Source organism: Trachinotus anak, unplaced genomic scaffold, assembly GCF_046630095.1.
Source record: "Trachinotus anak isolate AG129_WGS33_773 ecotype Australia unplaced genomic scaffold, CSIRO_AGI_Tana_v1 ptg000024l, whole genome shotgun sequence".
NCBI classification, from domain to species: domain Eukaryota; kingdom Metazoa; phylum Chordata; class Actinopteri; order Carangiformes; family Carangidae; genus Trachinotus; species Trachinotus anak.
This window is the reverse complement of record NW_027273875.1, coordinates 4,665,397-4,682,562: the sequence shown is the minus strand read 5'-3', so window position 1 is coordinate 4,682,562 and position 17,166 is coordinate 4,665,397. Positions and strand designations below refer to the sequence as shown.

Genomic DNA, 17,166 nt, shown 5'->3' with positions numbered 1-17,166 from the left:
TTATATTAGGTCTAATTCAAGTTAGCCTGTAGGTATTTGTAAATGTAACATTTCAGTCATTAATTTAGACAGTAATTTACAGATGACCCCTAACTTCGTGCAGCTGAAGACAGCGGCCACCTTTTTGTTTGTGGAGCTGAGAGCATCGAGGATCCGGGCTCACCGCGGTGCGCCAGGCTTCGGCTGTTTCCGGTTCACATCGGAGGGATCGGTCACATGGCCACCGGGAGGCTCCGTCTGGAAAATCGCCTGGAATAAACACTAAGTCTAATAATAAGTATTATTTTATATTCACATGGACGCCCTTTTAGGCAGGACGTAGGCCGGCTCTCCTGCGCGGCGCATATAAACGCACAGTATGGAGAGCTGCTGGATGTTGACGGACCGGATCTCCCACCACGGAGCTAAACGACTGCTGCTTTATCCCTCCAGCGCCCAGCATTTACCAGACATAAAGGTCCGTTTTCACTAGATAGCACCTCACAGAATAAGCGTCTGTTTACCTCCCGGGCTGGGCAGGTCTGTGTGACCCGGTTTCTGTTATAATAAGCGGCCGGTTATCTTTCCCTGTTATCCGGCTACAAACAGACCCGCAGTCCCTTCGCTCTCTCGCACCCGGAGGATATGCGCGGAGCCAAATTGTGAGCGCTTCTGTGTTAGGTTTGACAGCGGGCTGTGTGTTGCAAGTTTTCAGCGAAGATGAGCACCGCTCTGGCTCCCGGCATACGACTTATCACATCGTTTTCCAGAGATAGTTGGTAAGTTTCCATTATGGTCCGTTTCTATTGTTCCCTACACTCCCAGGCAGCTCACAGCCCCTCATTACAGCCGCCGGGTGTTGTTGGTGTGAACTTATCTCCCAGCTGTGAATGATTGTCTGAACCACGTCGATAAACACATTCTGCGGATCTGTATTGGGGCAGGTAAACGCAGTGGGTTCACTCTGTTACTGCTTACTTTTCCACACCATAGTACATGTTTCAAAGTCATTACTGCTGCTTGTTTTCCCTCTGGGTTGTTATTTACCGGGTTCAACTGGGTTTTGCTGACTTGACTGCCACGCCAAACTCCTCGTTTCAGAGCTTCCTCCTTTATCGACGTAGATTTTATCTGTAATAAATCGATGCAGTCGTCGACAAATAAAGCATTTTAGGAATTTGGCAAGACATGGAGCACTTATTTTTTAATGACATGTTAACTTTTAATATCACCCCACGCTGCTTGCCGTGAAGTAGCCATTGGTAGGACGGACTGTTGGATAATGCAGTCAAAGTTTGGTATGGATATATAGACATATGATATAACATCAAGTCCCTGATGGTCAAAAGTTGGGTTGATAAAACATTCCAAATTATTTGGATTATTTTGACTAATTATGGTTTTGTCCAAATAATTACTTTGTTGTAACTAAGATATATTAGATTATCAGAGTAGGACTGTAACTTAGATGTATACCTATAGTCATTATCTGGTAATCTGCCGATTATTTCCTCAATTTAATGAATATTCCTTTGGTTTGTAAAGCATCAGAAAACAGTGAATGCACATGATTTCATAGAGCCAACGTGATTCCCTCAGATTGATTCTTTTGTTCAGCAAACAGTCAAAATCCAAAGATTTGTAATTCACTACAGGAAAAAAACAACAACAAATTCACACATTTGATAAACTGGAGCATCCATTTTTGTTTGGAAATTCAGAAGGTTAATCAACTATAAAAATGTATGGTATGTACACTAGTATGTATGGTATTGAAAATACCATACATACTAGTGTACTTTATAGTTATGAGTAGGTTGTGTTAATTGAGACTCTTTCTCACAGTGCTCTGCCATGTCTTGAGTGTGTGTGATAAAAAACAATGAGGAGCCAATGAAAGCTGACACTGTGGACCCATTGCACTTAGCTGTGCCATACACTGATCTACCTGTCTGTTAGGTAACACTTGTGCAATCTAATGCAAACCAATACAAGACTCCTGCAGAAGGCATATTTTGGAAAATATTATTATATAATTACATAAATAGATTGTTTATACTGATGCAACCATGCTTAAGAAACATTTTACCATTGTATCTGGTAAAAGTGGAACTTTTTTGGGCCTTGATCAGTCAATGCGGTGAAAACATTGCAGAAGTTTAGAGATGAAATTACTCCCTGGTGGAGCTGAAAACGTCTCCTAAACATCAGAAATGTGACAAGGATCCCAACCCCCCAATGCTTTTTTGTAAGGGTTCACTAGCCAAAAAGGTTGAGAACCACTGGTCTTGTATAAACTTGTAATTAAAAAAATTTCAAAGCCAAAGATACTGGTGGTGCTGCTTTACTTTGAGATGTGTTTCTAATATAATGTCCCTTTGAAGATGGACTAAAAACAAAAAAAACCTGTATTTTAAAACTTTGTGTTTTTACCACACTGTAACAGTGTAGCACCATTAGAAAGATGGCATTACACACGTGTCACCTTATGCTGCATATATAATGTGTATGATTTAGGCATGAACATTTTACCAGCATTTACTTAGCTGATACTGTGACTTCCACCAATATATCAGTGTTATTATTATTTCACCAATATTGCCCAGTATGACCACAGTTGATCCATGACATGCTTGCAGTTGGTTCCTTATGTTTATGTTGATGTCTAGATGTCATTTGTGTTTTCCAAACACCCATTTCTACGTCAGTGGAAAGTTTTCTACATATAAAGTTTCTTATTTTTGTGTTAAAAAAATCATAATAGCCAGTATTATAATTAGCTATAAATACAGTATTATAATTGATTATAAACACCTCTTTTTGGTAATACATTTTGTCACCACACCTTTATTTCAATCTCTCTTTTGCAGGTATCGCAGTTTCATCCTTTTACTCACCTTCCTCTTCTACACCGCCTACCATCTGTCACGGAAACCTATCAGCATAGTCAAGGTGACTGGGACAGTCTGATTCCTTTTTATCTACAGTTGTTACAGGATTTTTAAAGAACATGTAGTGTGGGTCAAACCTTGCCTGTAAGTTGCTTTCTGGAGCTCCTTCATTTGAGTTTGGTAGTCATGAAAAAGGCAAAAATGTCAGTCTTGTCCCCTGCTCCTCCTTTACTTTAGCTAAGTACAAATGAGACAACCAGATATTTGCATCTAAGTAGATTCAATAAAAGATATAAAACACAGTGTAAAGAAATCCAGGCCTCCCATTTAGAGTCCCAGTTAATGTAGCAGTAAAATTTGAGCTTATTCACAATTTGTGACCAGTAATTACAAAGGAGATAAATGAAAACATGATCTGAATTTCTTATTCAGAGAACTAGACAAAATGTCTGTCTTAGTGGTGCCTCTCCAAGCCATTTGTTATCTTTCAAGGTCAAATACAACAGTCAGATTAAAACCACAGACTATTACATTAACATGGAGCCAGCAGAAGTAAACAAATGCCTAAGAAAATTTTACCCAAATGCAGCTGAAGTTGAAGATTTTCTGTTTCATACAAATTAACCGAAACTCCCAGCAGCTCTATCAGAGCAGTAACTCATAATTCTTGAGGAGCTCCAAACACTGCATAAAGATTTTGCTTCAAAAAAGGATAAACCTCCCAGAAATGTTGTACATACACTAAGTATTTTATATGAAGTGCTCTTCATCCACAGCCATAATTCCTTTAGATGCTGAAAAAGCATTTGGTTGTTTAGATTCAAGTTTATGATTTGTTGTAAATGGTCTGAAAATAAGTAATAGCTGGTATTGTCTTTGAAGGTTACATTTTATCAACAGCAGACACAAATAATTTGCAGTTAAAATGGGTATGTCTAGTCTCATGAGAGACCATGAAATATACACTTTGTATTTTGAAAAAAGACACATCATCAACCAGTGACTTTATGACTTTGGTACTTTCCATTATTTGTCTCATAATGTTTTGTTTGCACTGTATCATCTGCTTCCTTTAATGTTTTTCTCTCTGATATTCAGAGTGAGCTGCACAGAAACTGTTCCACAGTCATTCGGCCAACAGACCTTAACATAACCAATAATGATACCTGGTGTGACTGGGCGCCTTTTGGTAAGTCCTTTTCTTGATGTCGCCATAGTCAACTTGGATACTTCACTGACTGGGCCATTTATATTGATGTTTTTTATATGAGAGCAGATCTAGGATTTTTTTGATAATAAAAACAGGTGTACGGAAATAGAATTCAAGATATATACTGTATAATATTATATATTAATACTAAAATAGCTGTTTCTGTGTATACTAACTGCAAAGGCAGTATACACGCAATACCTGCCTGTTTGCCTGTTTCACCAGTTGCCTCGTGTCATTAGCTACATAATGTTTACTAGAGAGCTTTGTGAGGTTTTAGCAGTTAAGCTCTGAAAGTTGCTAGCCCTCCTGTAGTAAATGCAGTATTGTTGATGAGAGATTTCCCTCCAACACATGTGAACTTTGACCCACTGTTACAGGTCCTGTACACCCACACAGGCATCTTTAGTTACTCTGGCCATTAAGACTTCTAGACAGGTTGAAGTTGGGTGGAGATCTGCTGTGAATGTTGCTTTAGTCCATTTAATTCAGTTCTAACTATTGGACTTGTATTCCTTATTGTATGGCATAATTAATGAAACCACACACACACACCCACACCTACATTGGAGAAGACTGTAGTACTGTAAGCACTTTATGTGGCCATGTACCTGACACCTTCAGCCTTCAGTAAAGTTTTCTAAATTGAAGTCCAGTCTCTGTATCAGGGTCTCTTTAATTAGATTTTTTATGGATTGACAAAAACACCCCAATCCAACATATAAACCCCTGGACCAGCTAAATCCTTCACTACATATAGATTATCTTATATTTTCATTTCCATGATGGGTGTTGGTATCAGACTTTTAAATTCTGTAACTGTCTATGCTAAGTGTGAGTAGTTGAGAGCAAAAATGGTCATCCTCAAAATATACTGTCATTTTTTGGTATTAAGGTATCATAAGGTGCAGTATAGGAAGGCTCTTAATCCAGGCACAGGCTCCCCTATCACTGCAGAGACCCTGGGTTTTATCTTGGCTTGATTCTGTGGCTCGACCCTGCATTTTAGCAGGCACAACTGTCCACGTTGGTGGGTGTGAAATGAGAGAAAACTGATTTTATTTTAGTTTTATTTTTGTCATCTCTCTAGACCAAGACAACTATCAGACACTGTTTGGGGTCTTGGATAACTGTTTCCTGGTTGCCTATGCCATAGGCATGTTTTTCAGGTTTGTATATGCTGTTGCTAACAGACCTTGTAATGTTTTTTGTCTGCCTGTGTGTGCAACATTGATTCATAATCATTTTCTTGTGTTCACAGTGGGATATTTGGAGAGCGCTTGCCTCTGCGGTACTACCTGAGTGCTGGGATGCTGTCGAGTGGGCTGTTTACAACTCTGTTTGGCCTCGGCTACTACTGGAACATCCACTCATTAGGGTACTACGCCGCCATCCAGGTAAACACACAACACCACCATCATCTGGACATAGGAAGCAACTTATTGATGGGCTGGCCTCTTCTGTTCTGTACAGCGGTATCAATTAGACATCATCAGTCATACCGTCATCACCACTTTGCTTACATATGCATGAGGATGCATGAGGATGCAAGGAAGAAGACTGGACTCCAGCAAACATGGCTATAAACTATGCAGGATTTGAAATATTTAAAAAAAAAAATAGGCTTTGCAAAACTTCAAGGAGGAACAGACATAAAATTGGTTTGTTTACAAGAATTTACCACAGATCTTCTTTAAAGGCCTGATCTGTACCTTTATTTATTCATATATGTATGACTATAGATGTACTGGTAACATTTTGTGTTTCTTCACTTGGATTGATATAGGTCTGTTGAACTGCTGTGGTCACAAACACTGATGTGTAAACAAACCTTACCAAACTGAACCACATTTCAAATACACACCTACCAGCACCTCTAAGGCTCATTAATTAACATGTTGTATTGTATTTGTTCAATCATTAAGCAAACAGAATTTTTAAAACTTCCGTTGGTGGTGTCACAGGACCTTACTTGCTCTAACTATTTCTTGGAGAACAACAGGCTTGAGCTGTGACTGTGCACTGCTTCCTTGGTACTGTCATGCCTGCGCAGAGACCAAAACCTGTGCTCACCGATTGTGTCTGGAAACCTGCACTGTAGCCTGAGACTCTGCACAAAAGTGCACTGTGGATGGACAAGCTTTTGCATGTCATGAAATAATAGCACTTCAAAACATTGACATTTTTTTGTGTATAGAACTTATTCTCCTTATATTCCTTGTACAGAAACTAGGAAGATTTGAATTGCTCTAAACAAAACTCTTGTCCGTTTTGGCAGGCAGAACTACTGCATACCACAAAATCACTTTAGTACAGAAAGAGGGAAGCACGGAGATCGGCTTGGCTGTTGATTGCTAACTCATCACCAAGTGCTTAGTGAAGGTTCCCTTCTGTATACACACTCAATGCCTCATTTCCCATCTTTTATATTAAGGTTTCAGCTAATGATTATTTTCCTGTTTACTTATTTAGGCTCTAAAATGTCAGAATATAGTGAAACATTCCCATCATTATTTTCCAGACCCAAGGTGGTATCTGCAAATTGCTTGTTTTCTCTAATCCACTGTCCAAAGCCCAAAGATATTCAATTTACATTTATGTGAGGCAGAAAAAAGCAGCAAAGCATATTTGAGAACTAGAGAGTGAAAAAATGAAAAATAAAAAAGTATTTACACTAGTTTGTAGCTTATAAATGAAATGCTCTTTTCTAGCTCTGAAGTGTCAGATGAGCTTCAGGACCATCACATTACCCATCCCAAATTTCACATGCAAATTTAAAACCTATGGGAAACTATAACTAGAAATATTACTCATGCTATAAATGATGATTAGTCAAACTTGCACTAATTAGATCTTTAATTTGTAAGGAAAAATGGTTCTCTTTGACATAAGAGATATCAAAATCCAATATCTAAAAAGGACAGTGAAAAGACTAAATCACCCGCATGTAGCTATCAAGAAATCACGTATTTATTGTGTTAATGAATAACCCTTTTGCCCAGTTAGAGGTGTGATCACTGTCAGCTTTGTGGGTTAGTACAGACCTCATTTATCATCTCTTGCCTTTAAAATGTAGAGATCTCACGGGGGCTTAGTCAGGCTTTACTCACACGTATCACATGACTCACCACTGCATCATATGACTGCAGGCATGTGTGTGGGCTTATATAGATTTGGTGTGGGAATGTTAACACGCACTGTGCACGGGTCACCTCCCATCCTCCTTTAGATGTAGAATTTGTACCATGGCTATGACACTTGACTTACTCCATAAATTAACACAGGATGGTTTCTCCCTCTGTTTGCTTCACTCTGCAGGTCATGAATGGGCTGGTGCAGACCACTGGTTGGCCAGCAGTGGTGGCTTGTGTTGGCAACTGGTTTGGAAAGGGGAAGTGAGTACCGGGGTGCAGTTCTGCTGACTATGCAGTATTAGATGTCTGTTTTGTAGCTGACTGTTGTCACGTTTTGACAGCACAGTGAAACTCAGACCCCTCAGACGCTCCAGATTCATATCCTAAATCTAAGCTGCCTGTTAAATATGTGTGGAAGTTCAGTAACTGGTTAAACTTGTTCTTAACAAAGTAGAACAACAAGCACATCAAAATGAGGACTTTGCAACAACAGTCCCACACCTATCTGAACAGGCCCCACCCTTTTCACTGGCTGGTCTACAGCCATGGGTTATGCTTACTTGCACAAAAGAAACCAGGTTACTCAGAGACAACATGTTTACATGCACTACAATAACCTGGTCACTGTAACTTCTGTGTTTACATGAAGCTGGTCAGTTTAAAACTTGTACAGTTTTGTGTTTTAAGATTCAGAGTTACCCAAATGTATGTTTTTTTGTTTTCATTCATTTATTTAAGCTTCAAATGGTCAATTAGTTATTGATCATTAAAGGAATAGTTCAACATTTTCTGAAATCCACTTGTTTAGAGTGAGGTGAAATCAATCTCATGCCTGTGTGTTAAGTTTGGAGCTGCAGTCAGGAAGTGCTCAGCCTCAGCTTAGTTTACAATTAATACATTGTATCTTATTTATTTAGTTCATATGCAAATGGAATGTAAAACTCCCATTTGTGGTTTTAGAAGGGGTCATGTGCTCAATGTACTTTTTTTGACGATTAAAGTTGTATTCATACAGGCATTTGCCTTGTTGTGGTGAGGGAGTTATGCTGGCAGACAGGATTTTATCAATTTTAGTTTGCGTACAAATTAAACAAATGCGATACATCATATTTATTAATGAGCTCTAGAAGTCTTGGTAGGTACACAGCCAGGCTAGTTGTTTTGCCCTAGCCTCATGCTAAGCTAAACTAACCATGTCCTTTCTCCAGTTCCCAATTTAACACAGACATTAATATCAATCTGAATATCACTACGGGAATTAGAACAAATAATCATATTTCTTAAGAGGATGAAACACCCCTTTAACATGGCTGATGACTGATAGAGGAACTGCTGAAGATTTGCAGACATATTATAGTAGCATACAAAAGGTGTAAAAGTCTGTTTATATGCTTTTAGAATCCAAAACCATATATCTGAAGCAATACCTATATCCTCATTTCCCTTCCTTGTGTGCTTGTGTTTTTATCATCAGGCGTGGGTTCATCATGGGTGTGTGGAACTCCCACACCTCAGTGGGAAACATCTTGGGCTCCCTCATCGCAGGAGCCTTCGTCTCCTCGCGGTGGGGAATGTCCTTCATTGTCCCAGGGATCATCATCGCATCCACTGGCATCCTGTGCTTCTTCTTCCTGGTTGAGAGTTAGTTTCTGTTCATCAGATAAACCCACACACCACACTATGCCAGAGCGATGAAGCTTGCCCCTATGTATTTTCTATGAGATGCACTTTGTGTCTCATAGCAGTGTAGCCAGCAGTGTATGATGCGCTTCAGAGAAACTGCAATTATTGTGGTGTGTTGACACCTGTTGCCATCCTTAGAAGTATCATCATCATCAGATGTATCTGGGCTACTGTCCCTAGCAACTAATAATGTCTTTTGGTGTGTTCGTTATGTGCTACATGTGTCTGTAAATGATGTAACCCTACAGAAAGTGGTCAGTACAAACCTTGATACTGGCCAAAAGACAGAAAATCATTAGGGCTTAGGCTTATTTTTTATTGTTGATTCATATATTTATTATACATTATATATATTATATATATATTTCTTTATTTATTTTACAGAAAGTTTTGACATTTATGCTAAATATGTTGAGTATCAAAATTATATAAAATTGGGTATTAATTAATTTTCTGTTGATTGGCTAATAAGTTTATTGATTGAATTGAGTCAGATAAATCAGTAATTAATTGCATCTATGTGTGAAACCTGCTGGAACCTTAAAATCTGTCATATTTACATTTGTGTCATTCTCATCCTTTCGTCTCTGTTATTCAGAACCTGAGGACGTTAACTGTTCTCCTCCTCAGCACCATGTGAGTTACATCAGAAACATTGATCCTCCTCAATAATCCATAACAACACTGCCTGAACTCATGTATGTGTGTGTGCAATAGAGCGATCAGGATAGTGATGAGGTGGAACCTCTCCTCCAGAACTCGCCCCACAGTGACCGAACCGTCAACGGTGCCATCTCCACTGAATCTCAGGAGGTTATCGAGGACCACGCTGAGGCCATTAGCTTCTGTGGGGCTCTCAGGATACCTGTAAGTAAAAACTGTTTTAACCATGAACATGTCTGGTTTGTTTGATTAGGTTGGAAGCTGCTGGTTTTCAATCTCTACTACAGGATTTCATATTTTGAAGTTGTTAATAAACATCAAATTAATGATGATTATGTATTTAATATTTTGAATTTGTTAATAAACATAAAATTAATGATGATTATGTATTTAATATTTTGAATTTGTTAATAAACATAAAATTAATGATGGTTATGTATTTAATATTTTGAATTTGTAAAGTAAACACAGTTTGAAAGATAAAATGCCACAATGTGTAGGGTTTGTTTGCTTGTTTACTTTGGCAACCTCTGGTGGTGGTATCAGGAATGACACTGTGGCATCGAGCAACTGTAATGGCTTTATGCTGATAGAAAAAAAAAAAGAAAAAAGAAGACTCCTAAGATTCAGGGTCATCAATTTTTGAGACACTGCACTCAGAGACAGAGTTTCTTGTGAATGAGGCGTTTGGCCTTTTTCGCTGAAGATATTCTGATGTGTCACAGAAGGACAATTGTGTTTCTTGTGGCTGTTTTCCTGTCATTTTTTTCATGAATGCTATGAGCAGCTATCTATCTATGAAGGAAAACAACTTCTAATTCTTTATCCTGACTACAAATATCTGACCATGCAAAATGCTGTCAGTGAGACCCATCAGACAAATCAGACCTATTTGAATTGATAAACAAATCTGAGATGTGGGCGGTAAGTCATGTATCTGCAAGTACATTAATCCAGGTAGGAGAAAAACAAAGAAAAACAGAATTTGTAGTTTTATTTACCCCTTTATTTGATTTGCCAGTTCCTCATTTAAACCATAGTTTTGATGGTTTTAGATTGTATTTTACTGCTCATTTGTCATGAGACAAAATTAGAGCATTAACATATTTCTCAGTGAGAGGTAATGTAAAAAGCATTGATTTGGCATCGATTATTGTTGTTTCCACCATACAAAACTTTTATCTGATACTCAGCCTTATTCTTGTCATGTCAAACTGTGGGGTTGAATGGGTTATTTTCACTTTTATTTACTTATCTGCCTAGTGTGTGTCAGAAAGTTCACTGTGAATTGTAGCTGTGTAACAGTGAAAATATTTTGATATGATAATTCATTCTGTTTCGTGTCTCACACAGGGAGTGGTGGAGTTTTCTCTCTGTCTACTGTTTGCCAAGCTGGTCAGCTACACTTTCCTGTACTGGCTTCCTCTTTACATTTCAAATGTTGGTCAGTGTTTACTCACACTCTTTATGATATCATACATGTGATATACCTTTATCCACATCATTTAAAGTAATTTTTGAAGATAATGTGGGTTTTGTTTCTCATTTTCAGCACATTTTAAGGCAAAAGAGGCAGGAGACATGTCGACACTGTTTGATGTAGGAGGAATTGTGGGTAAGGACAGATTGATCCCTTTCATGCTTGAATGCTCATCCTTAATAACTTGAATCTCTAAGTGTAAAATTTTCATCTTGAAAGTAGGTGTCTGAATTTTACCAGTCCAATTTTATCAACCTTGACATGACTCAACTTTTCAGGTTAGAATTAGACATTTAAAAAATAAAGTATTTAGGTACTATAAATGCAATGCCGTAAGTTTTCAGTAGAGGGAGTGCAATATCTACAATTCGATTTCCCAATTTTATATTCTCTTGCTTGTAGGATTCAAATCCTGACAGCGTTTATTTGTGGCTACATTCTTCAGCGAAGGCTTTATCATTAGCCAGGAGGATGTCAAGGTTCCTCATCAATATTTCTATTACCCAAATGAATCCAAGCAGACTCTCTCCCAGCTGAAAGTTCATGATTCATCATAATCATCATCAGAGAAAAGAATGTTTAATTAACCTCAGGTCTGTTTCAAATCAAGTCCCTGGATCTCATAGGACTGGATCTCCTGCAATTTTAATTTATGATTATCACGATGCTGCCAGGAAGATGCAATGTGACTGGATATGTTTTGTGTGTACAGGAGGCATTATGGCAGGCCTTGTGTCGGACTACACCGGTGGGAGAGCCACAACTTGCTGCGTCATGTTGCTTGTTGCTGCTCCCATGGTGAGTGTCACCTCATTGAATAAATAGTGATAATAATTTCCGACATAGCATAGATTTTTTCTATGTAGTTGTTATCAAGGGAACATAAAGTTTAATGTGTGATGTCTGCTGATTGTTTTGTTCATGTTCTAGCTTTTCCTCTATAATTACATTGGACAGAGGAGCCTTGGTACTACAATTGGTAAGGGTCCTTTACTTTTTTTTTTTTTTGACCCATTTTAACATTTTTACACAATAGCTTGTCAGTGGCTTATGTGGTTCATTTTATAGTTAAAATGTTCAGGGAAATCTTCATGTTGGATGGTCAAACAGGATTAAATTAAGATATATTCAGTAAAATCTACGCCCAACGCCCAATCTCTTAAGATACGCTGACATAAAAACACACTGCTGCATATTGTGTGCATATTGCAACTATTGTCTTAAATTTATTCAAAGGTGGGGAATTCCATTTCTGAAGTGTATCCAAGTTTTGATTTGCACGTTTTGTTGATGAGCTTTTAACAATTTCACTGTCAGGGCTTCACACATCATATTAAAGTGATGAAGACTGCCCCTGCTACCATTAGAAAAAAAAGTATTATTATATTATATTATTATTAAAGCTATTATGAAACATAAACCTACAGGGAAAAAGCGCAGACGTGCTACATCACACAGCAAATGCCATATATTCAATGAGGCAATTGTTAACAATATCGTCTAGTAACTGAATGGGTCACCAAATGCTTGATCAAGATCCTATATCTTGTCCTATTGTTGTGGCAATTTTATCAGTGGCTCTGACAACAGACTGGTCCTGTTTAAGAGTACAAAATGAGTATAAGTTATAGCCTTTTGACTTAGAGCTGTTTTTCCATTATGTAGGTATGCTGCTGGTGTGTGGAGGCCTTGTGAATGGACCGTACGCCCTCATCACTACAGCTGTATCTGCTGACCTGGTGAGCATCATGTGAAACCCTCCGTTTTATTTCTCCATCATCTGTTAAACCAGAAATAATCAACCAAGATAAGCAACAAGTCTTTTGTGAAGTAAACATTTTCTAAAATGAAAACGGTAAAGCACTGGTTCTACTTACACAATGTGTTTGTTGTAACAGGGAACACATGAGAGTCTGAGAGGAAACTCCAGGGCACTGTCGACAGTGACAGCGATTATTGATGGGACTGGTTCTATAGGTAGGTGTCGAGCATCACAAATGTAGAGATTCATCTTTTTTTCCATTTTGATTTCTTACTTGCAATTACTCTTTTAACTCTCCTCCAATCATTAGTAGTAATATTAACAATAGATCAGATCAACATTAGCACCAACTCTGTAGTTCCCCATGGCTATATGGTGTCTTTTTGCTTATTTTAGCTTGTTCTTTTGGTTGCTGTGGGATTTTCTAAATGTATTTTTTAAATGATGTGCCACAAACTAAATACAATTCACAGATATCTCAACTTGTGTCTAACTATCTAAATACCCAGATACCACTGAGGTGGACTGGGAAAATGTTCATTTTAATTTAATTCAATTTCCTTGTGAAGCAACCCCTGAAATGAATCCTGCTGCTCTGTGATGCCCATGTTTACCAAGTCAAAGAAAATTTGTTACCGTCTACATCTGTTTGATTGGTATGAGACAGTGTCTGAAAGCTTTTCCAGTCAGAAGTGTGAGAGTTGCCAACACTTGATGCTGAAGAAAACGGAGCCAACACTCTGGAGCCAACACTATCATTTTAACTGTCATTTATATGAAATATTAGGATATGGAATAATCCTCTTGTTCTTCTATTTTTCTCCGTCCTTTTGTATTTAAAATTTAACATTTGGCATTTCAGTGTTAATATTTTAGAGGTAGGAACATTTCAGTACTTTATGATGTTTAGATGTAAATGCATTAAAAAATCTAAAAGGTTGAAAGTGTTTGATGTTAGATATTAAGAGTCAACAGACAGGCTTCAGTGTAATAATGACGGTGTGTTCCCTGCAGGAGCTGCATTGGGTCCTCTGTTAGCCGGAGTGATCTCTCCTACTGGCTGGAACAACGTCTTCTACATGCTCATCTCTGCAGATGTCTTGGCCTGCCTGGTTAGAAACACCACTTTATCTCTACTCACATTACTTTAATCTTTTACGACAAGGCTTTGAACATTAGGCTGAGATTTAGTTTATTTGAGCCATGATTTGGATTGTTGAATTGTCTTGGCTGATGAAGATGGTGTTCCTGTAGTTGTGTAACGACACCCTGACTGACGCATTGTCTGCTTGCCTTCAGTTTTTGTCCAGGCTTGTTTACAAGGAAGCTCAGGGTTGGTGTGGACGTGGTCCCCGAGTCAGAGGGTGAGTATCACCACAGGCCCCCGTTTTAGCATCAGAAAGGACATTTCAGGCAGTGTTTGATCAAATAAGCATTTGAAATTCATTCTTTGAAGGAAGAGTTCAACATTTAGGGAAATAGCCTTATTCACTTTCTTGTAGTGAGTTTGATAAGAAGGATGACACCACTGTCACTGTCAGGAGGTTATTAGCTTAGTTTAGCATAAGGACTGGAGGCAGGGAGAAATAGCTAGCCTCACTCTGACCACAGGAAACAAAGTCTAAAGTTAATTAACATGTATCATTTGTTTAATCTGTACAAAAAACAGAAATGTTAAATTGATAAATTGTGGTTTAATGGGGAGTTATGTGATAAAATTATTTCATGGTGAACAACAGCAGGGAGAGTGTTGGATAGACTTATTATACAAACTGCTATTCACTAAGAAAGAGTTACACTATATAACTCCCTATAAAACCAATGTTGTCTTTGTATGGATTAAACTATCCAAGTATGACTCAATAAGGAATCTTTGAGCTGAGCCTTGCTAGGTTTTCCTCCCGTTTCCAGTCTTTATGCTAAGCTAAGCTAACAGTCTCCTGACTCCAACACATGAGAGTGGTATCAATCTTCTCATCCAACACTCGGCAGGTCCACAGATAAGGGTATTTCCTAACATGTCAAATTATTCCTCTAAACAATGAATAAAGGAGAATTTTAATAAGGATATTAAAATTATGAACAGTGCTATTATATTACATTGCGTTTTATATGTTGTAACAGTCATACTCAAGCCAGTTATAACTTTTTATCGATTACATTTTTTATTGCAGGTTCAAAGAAATCTGAATTACTCACACAAACAAAGAGGGAACCAAACACATAAAAGAGGGAAACAATGCTGAAACTTACCTCACCATACATTGAACAACCTCTTTCCATTCTGGCCTAATGGAAACCAAGCTATCAGTGGAAGATTGATGGCACTCAGCAGACGATTGAAGCCTTCTTCTTATTGTAAAACAGCAAGAAATATGTCTTTGTCAAGACAAAGCTTTTTTATGATTAATCTACTCATTCTAACTTGTTTTTTTCTTATTCTTTTATCATTAAAGTGTATATACTGTGCCTTTTCTTAATTTTGTCTTTTTCTGTCTTATCCTGCATCCTCACAATACTCGATGGTTCAGTACAGGCCAACATTCAGGGACACAGAATGAGATAATTTTAAGTTAATATATGATAATATATAAAAATTGTACACCTCCCTTTTTTAAAAATATCAGACCACTTTTCATCTATGTCAACGTCATGGATGAAGTTATGAATATAAAGCAAAATGTGGCACTTACAGCATGTGAGGAAAAACAAGAACTAAATACGACTTTGAATTTAACAAAGGCTTCCTTTTTCTTCTTTCCTAGTTGTACGCAAGCTTTTCATGGTGGAATTCACAGTTCACGTAAACACGTTTGTCATGTAATCCTCATCACAGGAAGGCAAAACAATCCTACACATATCTGTCAGATCTGGATTATTATCTGGATCTGCACCAAATTGTACAACCATAGATCTCAACACCATAAATATGTTGCTTACATTTACACTATTTCTGAGAAATTGCTGAAAAGACTGAAGAAAAATCCCATATTGTGCAATATTAAGGAAAGTGATGAAAAATTCCTGGATCCGTCCCTTTAACCAGATCTGCACCAAAATTTGGTTGGTTGTGGTAATAATGGTTTCTTCTCTGGCTCATGTCCCATCCCCCCACCAAGTTCGGTGGAAAGTGGTTCAGTGCTTTTTGCATAATCCTGTTGACAAATAAACAAGCATGGATGAAAACATAACCTCCTTGACAGAGGTAAAAAGAAAGAAAGTCAAACCCAGGACTCACATGTTCTGTTTAATGATAGTAAATACAAGTTAATTAGGGTCCCTGAATTTAGAGGCGAAGACAAACGATTCCCAGACACTCAGAGGATCATATGGCACTTTAGCCACTCTTTACCATGGTAGTTTCAGTTACATCAGTAGAAACTTTACTTTAAAAAGGTACCTGCTGTAACATAATATAACATCACGGTTATAGTGGTTGGTTTTCTTTGATGTATGAAGTCATGAGTTACTTTGCTGAGTTTCGTACCACTGCAAAACATTTCTCTAAAATAAAATATACAAAGGACACGCAAAACAGAAATTCATTTAACAAAGGTAACTAAACAACAGGACAAACAAGAGTAGTCAGACCTTGACTTAAGGTCTGAAAGGTAGTTTTATGAGTGTCTGTATTAAACAGAACAACAAGCACGAAATAAGAGACAAATCAAGCAGAATCCCCAAGTCTCCAACGGAAGGTCTGGGTTCGACCAGCAGAGGTCAGAATTTCTCACATCCTCACATCCATATTAAAGGAAAAGTCTGGTGATAGTCAATATTTTTCTTGTTTTCAACAAATCCCATGAAAAGCACTGTCTGTGTAGAAAAAGACAGATGTGTATAAAGATATATCTTATTTCTGTAACACAGAGCTTCATTTAAGGCCAAAAATATTTTAAAGAACAATGAGCCAATGAGTTGCACATGTTCATTCATTAACACAAACATGGCCTTAGATGTTTATTTTGAACCAATCCCACTCTGCCATTCAACAGCTGGAAATACTCATTAAATGTGTAGTGATCCACAGCTGAAAATGGTCCCCAGCAAATACACAGTTTTGTCCTGTTTGAGAAGAAATCTTTGCTAAAAACTACACGATTCAGCTGTTAAAAGGAAATAACTGAGCCTTTAAATAAAAAAAAGTGAATCTGATTGTAATTTACATTTTTAGAAGGCGCCAGTGGTCTTGGGGCTGAGAGCCACAGGCAGGGTAGAGAACTCTAAAAACACAAACACAGAGAAGACATGAGATTTGTTGAGAATAGCAAAACTATGTAATGTTGCCAGCATTACCCTTTAACCAGGTAACAGCTTTGCTGAGTCACACTGCTGAATTACAGAATGTCAAATGAAAATACATT

At 37.8% G+C, this 17,166-nt stretch overlaps 1 protein-coding gene across 2 annotated transcripts; it reads left to right on the top strand.

Moving 5' to 3' along the window:
- Nucleotides 1–122: 122 nt before the first annotated feature.
- Nucleotides 123–15,271, top strand: slc37a2 (solute carrier family 37 member 2). 2 transcript variants are annotated; one of them, XM_071460477.1, is made up of 19 exons: nucleotides 123–457; nucleotides 589–758; nucleotides 2,850–2,931; nucleotides 3,969–4,059; nucleotides 5,171–5,249; nucleotides 5,342–5,477; nucleotides 7,399–7,475; nucleotides 8,689–8,855; nucleotides 9,496–9,533; nucleotides 9,615–9,764; nucleotides 10,914–11,004; nucleotides 11,113–11,175; nucleotides 11,753–11,838; nucleotides 11,971–12,019; nucleotides 12,706–12,779; nucleotides 12,939–13,017; nucleotides 13,817–13,914; nucleotides 14,102–14,166; nucleotides 14,977–15,271. In XM_071460477.1, the coding sequence occupies exons 2-19, from the start codon at nucleotides 700–702 to the stop codon at nucleotides 14,990–14,992; spliced, it is 1,500 nt and encodes a 499-aa protein (XP_071316578.1). In that variant the 5' UTR covers nucleotides 123–457; nucleotides 589–699; the 3' UTR covers nucleotides 14,993–15,271. The 2 variants fall into 2 exon arrangements, with proteins under 2 accessions (XP_071316578.1, XP_071316576.1); XM_071460475.1 differs by having other exon boundaries at nucleotides 149–758.
- Nucleotides 15,272–17,166: the final 1,895 nt, after the last annotated feature.